At 47.5% G+C, this 11,756-nt stretch overlaps 1 protein-coding gene across 1 annotated transcript in view; it reads right to left on the bottom strand.

Annotated features, from left to right (window-relative positions):
• Positions 1–6,798: 6,798 nt before the first annotated feature.
• Positions 6,799–11,756, bottom strand: part of EIF2B3 (eukaryotic translation initiation factor 2B subunit gamma) — a 144,448-nt gene continuing 139,490 nt past the window's right edge. Inside the window, exon 12 of the mRNA XM_038558254.1 lies at positions 6,799–6,986. Within this exon, the coding sequence (XP_038414182.1) occupies positions 6,934–6,986 (53 nt within the window). The 3' untranslated portion in view covers positions 6,799–6,933. The remainder of the gene's footprint in view (positions 6,987–11,756) is intronic.

Genomic DNA, 11,756 nt, shown 5'->3' with positions numbered 1-11,756 from the left:
GGCCGGGACGCCGCCCTCCGATTGGCTGAGGGTCCGCAAATTACCCGGGGCCGCGCGGCAGGATCCGCTGCTAGGCGACGGCGCCGCGGGGGGCGGGGCGGGAGACCACCCAGGCAGGGCGCCCCCGCGCCTCGCTGCCGGCCGCCCGCGGGGGCCCCGGGGAGCCGCGGGGAGGGGATCCCGGGAGGCGCGGCGCTGGCCCGGCGGCGGCCAGGAGGCGCCAGAGCGGAGAAGGGGGATCTGCTGGCCGACCCAGCCGACGCCCCAAGACTTCACCCTTTTCTGCTTCCATTCCTGCCCCTACTGTCCGGTCTTTGCCGAGGCCAGACCCATCCCTCTCTAAAACGCAAATATGACGATAGCTCCCAAGTACAGAGCACATTTGGAGCACGGAGCCCTGCGCGATCTAACGCCTGCTCTCTGTAGTTCCTTCACACCCACCCAATGGTCCTTCCAGCCCCGCAGAGTTAGATGTAACTTCCTAAAGGCATCATGCTGTCGCAGGCTTCTCTGCCACTGGACGCGTCGTGGCCCTGTTGTCTTGGAAGGCAACCTTCAAAGCTGAACAGAAACCAACCATCCCTCTTTAAAAACAAAAAGATTTTATATATTTATTCACGAGGGACACACAGAGAGAGGCAGAGACATAGGCAGGGGGAGAAGCAGGCTAGATCCCAGGACCCAGGATAATGACCTGAGCCAAACTCAGACGCTCAACCACTGAGCCCCCCAGGCCCCCTCCAATCATCCCTTTGAAGCCTTCCTGGATTCACACCTCCCACCTGATAGTTGCTGCTTTCATTGTGCTCCTTATAACACACTACTTATTATTGCATTTATAACACAACTTATGTACTTGAAAGCCTGCCTCCCTCACTAGACAAGAAGTAGGTGCTCAGTAATGATTGAGTGACTCACTGAGAGTTGCAGAAACCAGAGCGGAAAGGACAGGAAACAGGGAACAGTTCCTTTATTAAATTTTCATCAACTATTCTGAGTATTGTTTCTGCCAGGTTTCTGAATGATTAACCCTGAGTGGTAGAGGAGGGTAAAGTCAACATTTTAACATGTAAGACTTGGAAAAGAGAAAAATAATCTTCAATAAACTCATTACTCTAACACAACTACTACTTTCTCTGGCCAATTTCTTGGTCAATTCTTCCAGACTTGTTTATCATTACATCATTAACATTTCATGTTACTACATAGTCTTTGTATCAGTCATTTGGAGAACGTCCTTAGGACACATTCCCAGAAGTGAGGGTGTTGGGTCAAAAAATATGAACATTTTTTACAGCTCTTGCTACACATTACCAAATTGCTTTTTGAAAATGTGTCCATTAACATTATTTTCGTTTATTTTCTTTTTTTTAAAGATTTTATTTATTTATTCACGACAGAGAGAGAGGCAGAGACACAGGCAGAGGGAGAAGCAGGCTCCGCCTAGGAAGCCTGATGTGGGACTCGATCCAGGGGCTCCAGGATCATAGTCTGGGCTCAAGGCGGCGCTGAACCGCTGGGCCACCGGGGCTGCCCTATTTTCGTTTTTTTTTTTATAAAGATTTTATTAATTAACATTATTTTCAGAGCCTTAGTCCTGTGGAAAGGGAAACTTTACGCTGAGGGGATTAACACCTAACAGGTTTGTGACATCTATTGGTCCACTCGTCCAGCCTATAGAGGAAATAACACATGTATGAGGCTGTTGGCCAGTAGTAACTACACATTGAAAGCAGCACATTTGGGACGCCCAGGTGGCTCAGCGGTTTGGCATCCGCCTTCAGCCCAGGGTGTGATCCTGGAGACCCGGATCTGTATCTCTCATTAATAAAATTATTATTTTTTAAAATTTATTTATTCATTCATGAGAGACACAGGGAGAGAGAGAGGCAGAGACACAGGCAGAGGGAGAAGCAGGCTCCATGCAGGGAGCCCGATGTGGGACTTGATCCCAGGTCCCCAGGACCAGCCCTGGTCTGAAGGCGGCACTAAACTGCTGAGGCACCCGGGGTGCCCTCTCATTAATAATTAAAATCTTATATATATATATAAAAAAAGAAAAGCAGCATATATACCTAGCACTTTCGTCTTCCCGGTTATCCTGTCATGGATAAACAAAGTGCGCCCCAGCAGCATCCTAAAATCGGAGGATCCAAGAAAGTGTACTCTCCGGGGCGCCTGGGTAGCTCAGGCGGTGGTTCAGTGGTTCGGTGGTTCGGTGGTTCCGTGGTTTGGTGGTTCGGTGGTTCGCTGTCTGCCTCGGCTCAGGTCATGATCCCAGAGTCCCCGATGGAGCCTGGCAGCAGGCTCCCTGCTGAGCAGGGAGTCTGCTTATCCCTCTTTCTTCCTCCCTCTGCCCCTCCCCCTGCTCGTGCTCTGCCAAAATAAAATAAAGCCGAAAAGAAAAGAAAAAAAGAAAAAAAAAAAAAAAAGAAAAGAAAAAAAGAAAGTGTACCCTCAGCAATTCTCTGGGTCTAGAAATGGCCTCTAAACTAGCTGTATAGGGCCCTGGATTGCTCTTGGGGCTACAGGTGAGTATGGCTGGATATCCACGCAGACAGACTGCTGTAAGTAACTTTTGAGACCTCATTCCCTCTTACCAGACTCTGCAAGACATCAAGTCCATGGAGAAAGATTTGTAATCGCCTGGGCCTTGGGACTCTGCTTCTACCACAGGCCCACCATTGCTAACAACTGTGGTGAAGTCCAGCATTTCTGTGGATGCTTCTAGGGCAGGGCTGGTCTGCTGGGAAAATTTCTTGCCAAAGACCAGTGTGGGAGAAACTGGTCTGCAGTTCTAACCATTCCAACGCAGGGCCTAGTGCCCTCTGGCTGCTCCAAGCTCCAAGATGACCTTTCTTTTCCCCAACAAAGTGATTTCCTGAGTGGAGATGAACTCAGCCAGGGAGAGCTAAAGCCACAGACCCCAGGGAACAGGAAGGGAAGTAGAAGCTCCTCTTCTCTCTCTATAAGCAGCCTGCTTCACTGTGGAACAGCCTGGTTCAGTGTCACATCCACTGGGTCTGGGAATGTGTTTTGGGCTCAGACCAGAGTAGTTCTCCAAAGAATAACAAAAGAGAAAAGCAATGTAATTAATTCATTATCACCAAGGAGTAAATCTAATTACTGATTGAGACAAATATCCCTTAAGGTCTGTTACGTGTCCGCTCCTTGCTAAGCTCTGGGTTTGTAGGGTACCTGCTTTTTCAAAGTTCATAATCTGGCGGGGGGGCACAGAGACCACAGGAGAAACTACTGTGACCTGGAATACTCAGTGAGGTTTAAGTTAGAGGGTTGGATGGGAGAGGTGGGAGGATGATCAAATCGAAAAGGAGACACATGGTTCAAGGTCTAGATCTTTCATGTATTGCTTATGAGAGTTTGGGCAAGTCACATGATCTATGACATTGACATAAGGATAAATGAGATAATATATGTGGCTAAGGACAGTACCAGGAAAAGTGAGGTCAAACACACATACAAACACACTGTTGGAAAATAACTAGCCTGGCTTCCGGGTATGGTCCATGTGGGAGGAACAAAGGCAGGCCTTCTTTCCTTGGCATTTCCCCAGGGTTCTCACTAATGCTTTGGGCTGGCTTCTGGTATCTGAGCCAGGCAGAGTCAGTAGCCCTGAGATGTAGAAGAGGGTAGCAGGGAGCCTTGGTATCACCAACTCTCCCACCCACCCTGCCATCCATTATGTTTAATGGCTAAGCCTGGGACTGCAATAGCACCTGTCGAGTCTCTAGTGTCAGAGGCTACAACCAGAGATCAGAAAATGGCCTTTTACCTTGAGGGTGGGGCAAGGAGAGAGGCTGAGAATCAAAACAGAATCTCCCCATTTGTCCACAGCAGAAAACCCCTGATGCAGTCCTTCTGGGTGGTGGCAGACGGCTCAGGTCAAGGACAAGTCTTCCTGGCTGCAAGTAGAATGCGTTCTCCTGCCCAGACTCTTTCCTTCCCTGTGAGCTCCATCAGAGCTAAGTTTTCTAGACCCTGTGTCTGGGTGGTCCTTCCCACACCCACTCCCTATTCCTCAGACATATTTAACTATTTAGAAGGCAGTATACAAAGGCCTGGCTTATATACCTTCTTAGGGGTAGGGATGGCTGTGGATAAAGAAAGTGTGCTTTCTGCAATCCTCTGGAAATAGAAACAGTTTATAAACTAGGCTGTGCAGGCCCCTAGATTGCTCTTGAGGCTCCAGCTAGACAATCCTCTGCTACCCCCCACCCCTCACCTCCGTGAATGGAGTGGGATAGTAAGAGTGATGTGGTGAAGGGCTGGGAAGAAGTTCAGCCTCTGGCCTTGGGAAAAAGCTTGGAGGGCAGTTTTGGCAGTCAGTCCCTTTACTGGCTCAGGAGCTCTTGCCAGCAGGTGGGGGTGAGGTGTACTCAGGGAGGGGTTCCTGTAGTAGTAGACATCAAATTTTGTCTGACCTGGCAAGCTCCCAGAACCCCAGGTGTTGTTGCTCAACACCTCCCCAGAGTGCTCCCTCATTGGCACTAAAAGCCCCCTTCCTTTTCTCCTCCACTTCCCTCATGGAGCATCATTGGGAGAGGCAGGGCAGGCAACTCTCTGACTTCTGTCCCATGGAGAGGTGGCTGGCCAGTGGAAATTCAGTTGCTCACTATATTTTAGATATATTCAAACTCTCTGTAGCTAGCTGCTGTCCAAAGGAAACAAAAATGGTCCCTGCCTTCTGGCAAACTGACCAAAGAGAAGAGAAATTAAAGCATCTTGGGCATCCAGTCAATCCTGGAGCAGTGTCCTGGGCTGGGGGTTGATCCCAGCTGGGACTTAAAAATAGCCAGGCCTTCCCCTGGGAAACTCTCACTTTGTTCTGTTTTCTCCAGTTCCCTCCTCTCCTTGGAGAAGGGCTGCTCATGCGCTTGTGCAAAGGGAAGGCTGAGGAGAGGTCTTTCCTTTCTCTTACAGTCAGGGATTCCAAGGGCTCTCAGTGGGGAAGACCAGGAAGAGGAATGGGAAGGCTCTGAGATAGTTTAATCATCGCCTCCTCTTCCCCCACCTACCTCCTCCCAACCCTATCCAGCTCCATCCCCTTTTTGTTGAAAAGAAGCAGCCTTCTGGCCTCTTGGGCCATCCAGATCCCAAGGGTCAGAGATCTCTGAGAGAGGGCACAGGACCCAAGAAGAGAAAGAGCCTTTAAAAGTTATCCAGTCTAACTTTCCCATTTTACAGATGTGGAAACACAGGGACAGAGGAGAGGCAGTGATTCAGCCACAGCCAAACAACATTCCGGAGGGCAGGTCTTCTTCCATACAGCATCACCTGGGCTCTACAAATTTCATTTCATTTCCGAAGAGGACCAACGGGGGCACTGCCACAGTTCTTTACTCCTGCCTCCCCCACAGTCCTATCTCTTTCAACCACTTCTGCTGGGCCATTTCAGCTCCTGTCTGATTAGGGCAAGCTTTCAGGAACCTCGACCAGTGGTAGGAATGTGGAGCTCTAGAGCTCCCAAAAGGCTGGTGGAGGTGGAGATCCCCCAGGGTAGGAATGCTCATCTAGTCTTTCACAAGTTCAATGAGAAGAGCTCTAAGATTCAGGCAAGATTACTCAAATAAAGTTTAGAGACTTCAGATTTTTGAAGCAATGTAGAAACCAGTATTTCAAATCATTCTTTATAATTACTGCCACCCACAGAGAGCACATCAAGGGAAACCTTTACTTTGATAATTCTAGGAGGTGAAATCTCACCCCAGGAACCACTTTTATCTTCCACCAAACACCTGCAGGTTGTAAAAGTAGTGGAGGGAGAGGCAAGAGCAGAGTGTATGTGTGTTTGGGAGTGGGGGTGGTAAAGGGAAGTTGGGTAGGATTCCAGAAGGGCTATGAGTATGGAAATCTCACTTCTTAATTATCTGAAGCAGGAGAGTCAGTATAATTAGGATATAAAGGAGTGCAGTTGGAGAAGAGTCAAAATAATTTCAAATCATGATATAGGTTCCTGGCTCTTACTTACCAGGTTGGATAGACCTTAGACTCCTCACTAAGGGGAGGTGAGAAGGAGTCTGGCTTCTTAGATCACAGCTTTCTTTTATTGCTCTTGCTTCCACTAAAACCAGTGGAGTTAGGCTTGAGGCTAGGCCCGGACTGCCTCCTGCCTGTTTTAAGTTTCCAAAAGGCAACAGTTGACTGGAAGGTAGGGACTGAATGGCAGGTAAGGCTGGGGGTGGGGTGGTGGCAAGGGCTGGGAATCTGTGTGGCAGGTATGGGAACAGAGGTCCTGGACTAAGGATTGGGGGCCAGGCTGCCCAAATTGGCAGCTGTAGAAGCAGTAGCACGTACGGAGGTGGCACGGCCAGCAGCTAGGCTGATGGGGCTAGAAAGCCTGATTAGGGTCAGGAATTGAAGTACTTCCAGGTCCTTTCAGGTGGAAAATGCTTTTATGGACTAGGCTGGGCCCCTCGTCAGGAAGCATTCCTCCTAAGAGCTTTACCCTGCCGCCCCTGCCTGATTGCCACAGTATACAAGAGCAAGGCCGTCGTGTCTTATCCTGTTCTACACACTGGCTCTAGATGGTTTTAACCTCGTGACTCATGAACCCATAGCGTATCCTTGGAGCCTACCTGATACGGAGCTTGCAACGACTCCACAAATCTCTGGCATGTCTTTGGGAACCCCCGCTCCTTTTTTAAAAGTTTATTTAAATAAGCTCTAAACACACACACACACACACACACACACACACACACAGAATAAAAAAACAAAACAAAACTCTACACTCAACGTGGGGCTTGAAATCACAACCCTGAGATCAAGAGCCTCATGCTCTATTGACTGAGCCAGGCAGGTACCCCATGGGAGCCCTTCTTTATTGGGAAATAAATACAGAGTCAAACAGGTGGGCCAGCCAACATCTGTAGTTCTGAGGGACAAGAGGAAGGAGTCTGTCTTGCTCAGAACTCAGATCTCCATGAGCTGGTCACTCCCCACGATCACTTCGTTCACTCGTTTGGCTACAAAAGAAAAGAGAGAGGTTGTTTGAAAACTGGTAGAAAGGTGTCAATTTCAAACCAAATTGTTTCTAATTTCTGTGTTCATAAACATTTATGTCTCCTAGGTGGCTCTGCTCTTGAAAAGGCTTTGAGAATACAACCTGCCGGGATCCCTGGGTGGCTCAGCGGTTTGGTGCCTGCCTTCAGCCCAGGGCATGATTCTGGAGTCCCGGGATCGAGTCCCACATCGGGCTCCCTGCATGGAGCCTGCTTCTCCCTCTGCCTGTGTCTCTGCCTCTCTCTCTGTGTGTGTCTCTCATGAATAAATGAATAAAATCTTAAAAAAAAAAAAAAAAAAAAGAGAATACAACCTGCCAAAGGGATTATAGGAGAGGCAGCATCTTCCCACACAGGAAGAAGGGACTGATTCTACACCTAGCTTCCAGGAGACTTCACATAGGAGGGGAACTGAATGGGCCCTAAAGGATGAATAGAGGTTTTTTCAGGCAGTGCATCAAGTGCTGGATAAGCAGTGGCCATTATTTTGTAAAGTCCAAACCTATATGGCCCTCCATGACTGATCCTTGCCTACCTCTCCACTTCATGTTCTACATTCTCCACTTATACCTACAAGCAATACTATTTTGTAGCTCTAGACCTTTGCACAGGCTGTTCTGTCTAGAAAGCCTTTCTTGACTCTCATCGCATCACACTCTTACCCTAAATGCCCTAAAACCAAGCACCTCCACTATTAGTGGTACCTTCCTGTCCAAACTGTCCATTTCCTGCTTTGTGAAAACACTACTTGATACATACTTCTGTCTCTATGTCATTATCGCATTCTCTTAGACTTCACTGCAAGAATCTCAAGGGGAGAGTTCATACCCCAGTGTCTAGCACAACTACTGGCATGGGAAAGATTTCAGAGGTCCCAGGTAATGATGAGAATAGCATATGATTATTAAGTAGACAGCAAAAGTTCAAAGGAGAAGAGGCTTGGTTAAGGTAGAGAAGCTCAGGGAATTGTAAAGCTGAGTATAAGTTGTCCAAGATGTTTAGAAGAGAAGGAGCAAAGAGGAAGATTATAAACCCTCAATATATTTAGGGGAACACCATGGAAGCTGACCAGTGATGGGGTAGAAGGTAAGAAGAGGGTTAGTATTCTAGGAATAACAGCTATAGAATGGAGGCAGTGAACAAATGGTCTGGGTGGGGTAGAGGGAACCAGGGGCATGCCATCTACTTTTTGCCCAGAGGATGGGGCACATACAGGAGGACAGAGTTTTCCTGTCCTCCATTGGCTCAGACAGAAAAAGCTATCAGCTGGCTGAAAATGGATTCTTTCTGGGCAAGCTTGCCATGGCTTCTAAGGGTCCAACATGTTTCTTGTCACATCTGGGAGCTTGAATGTGACCCTGATAAGTAAGGCAGAAATGTTTGCTTTCCTGAGGCTCTACTTTAGTTTCAGAAGGCTTTGGTGCAGCAAAATGAAGATTTTTTTTAAAGACTTTATTTATTTATTCATGAGAGACACAGAGAGAGGCAGAGACATAGACAAAGGGAAAGGGAGAAGCAGGCTCCCCTCAGGGAGCCCGACGTGGGACTTGATCCCTGAACTCCAGGATCATGCCCAGAGCCGAAAGCAGAGCTTAACCTGAGCCATCCAGGTATCCCTAAATGAAGATCCTTGATGATGGGACCAAGTTTCATAGAGACACATTTGGGTCTGTTCATACTGCCTATAGGCTGGAGCCTCTAGGTAGGTTTCTGACTGCAGCTTTGGAGACCTTAAGAATTCAGACATGTCTTCTGTTCTATCTACCTTTTCAGCTTTGTTTCTTGCTATATCTCCCTTGTACCCTATATTCTAGATTTCCCATATGATTTGCAGTTTCCAACACATCAGATTGTTTTTGCCTTCAAGTACTTGCTTATGTGGTTCACCTTTGTGTATTTGATAAATAGCCCAAAAGTTCAAGATTTATTTTATTTATTTTTTTAAAAAGATTTTATTTATTAATCCGTGAGAGACACACACACACACAGAGAAAGACACACACAGGCAGAGGGAGAAGCAGGATCCATGCAGGGAACCTGACGTGGGACTCCATCCCGGGTCTCCAGGATCACGCCCTGGGCTGAAGGCGTCACTAAACCGCTGAGCCACCTGGCCTGCCCAAGTTCAAGATTTAGTATTAATTCCTTCCTTGTGCCAGAACTGATCAATTTTTCTTTTATGTCCTTAATTAACCCTGACAGTCTCCTACCATGATATCTGGGACATTTTTTTTTTTTAAAGATTTTATTTATTTATTTGAGAGAGAGAGACAGTGAGAGCACGAGCAGGGCAGAGAGAAGAAGTAGGCTCCCTGCTGAGCCAGGATCTTGACGTGGAGCCCTATCCCAGGACCCTGGGATAATGACCCGAATCAAAAGCAGACATTTAATCAACTGAGCCACCCAGGCGTCCCCGGGAAACTTTTCTTTTCTTTTATTTTTATTTTTATTTTTATTTATTTATGATAGTCACAGAGAGAGAGAGGCAGAGACATAGGCAGAGGGAGAAGCAGGCTCCATGCACCGGGAGCCCAACGTGGGATTCGATCCCGGGTCTCCAAGATCGCGCCCTGGGCCAAAGGCAGGCGCCAAACCACTGCGCCACCCAGGGATCCCCCTGGGAAACTTTTCTATACTCATTTCTGTTTCTGTACTGGGGGCAGCTGGACAGCAAGAGGCAAATCTTTTTTTTTTTTTTTAAGATTTTATTTATTTATTCATGAGACACACACACATACACAGAGAAAGAGGCAGAGACACAGGCAGAGGGAGAAGCAGGCTCCATGCAGGGAGCCTGATGTGGGATTCGATCCTGGAACTCCAGGATCATGCCCTGGGCCGAAGGGAGGCGCCAAACCGCTGAGCCACCCAGGGATCCCAGGCAAATCTTTTTCATCTTTACACTTCTAGCCTACCATAGCCTAGAATATAGGAGGCAGTAATAGTTTACTGAATGTATGTGTGTTTTGGGAGTTATATGAGAGTATAGATGTAGGAAAAGAAGCATATACAGAAGAGAAGGCCTCCAACCTTTGTTGAGAGTATAACTGACACACGTGGTGCATTACAGCTAGGGTGTTTAGGGATCCAGAGCATCCTCAGGTCTATTTCTCTAACTTTCCCCACAGGAAGAGAAAACTAGGTCTTGGCTTTTCACAAAGTTTGCTATTATAGCACCATGTTAGACATAGGTAAACTCAGAGAAGAAAAGGATAGGAAAGGGACAAAGAAAAGGTGACAATGTGGGAAAGGAAAGACATTCTGAGTTTCTGGGTTAAAAGGACTTGAGTTTTTTTTTTTTTTTAAGATTTTATTTATTTATTTGACAGAGAGAGAGAGAGCAAGCACAAGTAGGGGGAGATGGAGAGGGAGAAGGAGAGGAAGAGGGAGAAGCAGGCTTCCCACTGAGCAGGGAGCCCGATGCGGGGCTCTATCCCAGGACCCTGGGATCATGACAGGAGCTGAAGGGAGATGCTAACTGACTGGAGCCCAGATGCCCTAACGAGTTCTAATTTGACTTTGAACAGATTATTTCATGTCTTTGGGCTTTAGTTTCCTCATCAAGTGGAGATTCTATAAGATGATTGACATAAAGAGCCCAGCACAATGCTCTGGTAAGTATTAAACAGAAATTACAGAATGGGGCTGGGGCTGGCTGTACTCCTGCCCTAGGAGGTGATCCTTACACTTCAGAGCCATCTGTTTTCTTCAGTGAAAGGAATGGGAAGGAGGCCCAGAGATACTGCTCAGGCTGCTAAATTCCCTAAAGCTGGGGATGGTCCTGGAGTGTGACTGTCAGTCAGGCTCCACCCTTGAGATAAGGTTGACCAGAAAAGAACAAAGGAAATATTTCTTTGGCTAGCTTCTCAGGGCATCTCTCAAAACTCCTTTTTACCCTTTATCCCTCTACAGCCATGAATCAGCCTCATCATCTCCTATCTAGACTCTGACATTTATTCTTCCTTCATCCAGTCTCTTCCTAGTTTCCAGAGATACTGGGCTGTACTGAAAACAGTCTCAGTTCTAATGAACACTCTACTTGGCCTTCAGTGCTCCAGACCAGAAGGGCAAATGAGGTGTCTGGCTGGCGCAAACAATGCTTTCTTCTGCTCTGCCAGGTTCCAAATAAACACCTGAGCCTTCTTTGGCCTGCCCTACCACTTTCCCCTCTACCCTCTGGTCTGCTCTTGATCTGGGGGTGGGAGAAGACTTACTCATTGGGATTCTGGGAAGAGAGACTAGATCTGGCATTTGGGGGATGGTTGTTATCTTCATGGGGATTCTATAAGGTAGAAAGAATCTGGAGGGAACCAACAAGCCATACTAGTTCTGCTTGGCTAGGGTTGGAAGCAGGTTGCAGTAAACACTTGAAAAGTTCCGGGCTGGAATCAGGTTGGGAAATATCTAGGATCCTAAGTATCCTTCCCGAAGAATACAAAGGGAGGCTGGTAAATTGAGGAGAAACCAATGGGATAGAAGGGAATGACAAGCTGCATATGAAAAGCTGCACTGTTGGGAAGCTGGGAAGGACTGCTGCCAGCCAGGACCTGACCTATACACCCATCAGGTCTACTTTCATGGCCACAGGACTGATCACTGTGGTCACAAGGAAGTGATCCAAGTTATCTCACTGACAATGAGAAGAGACATGAAGTCTCCAATTAGAGTCTCCAGGTTTTGACTTTGTTGGCAGTGGCTTTTCCACTGGCTTGAGCAGGAGGTCAAACTTGACTG

This window comes from Canis lupus, chromosome 15 (assembly GCF_011100685.1).
Source record: "Canis lupus familiaris isolate Mischka breed German Shepherd chromosome 15, alternate assembly UU_Cfam_GSD_1.0, whole genome shotgun sequence".
In the NCBI taxonomy this organism is placed as follows: domain Eukaryota; kingdom Metazoa; phylum Chordata; class Mammalia; order Carnivora; family Canidae; genus Canis; species Canis lupus.
The sequence above is the reverse complement of the archived record's forward strand: the minus strand, read 5'-3'. Positions and strand labels throughout refer to the sequence as shown.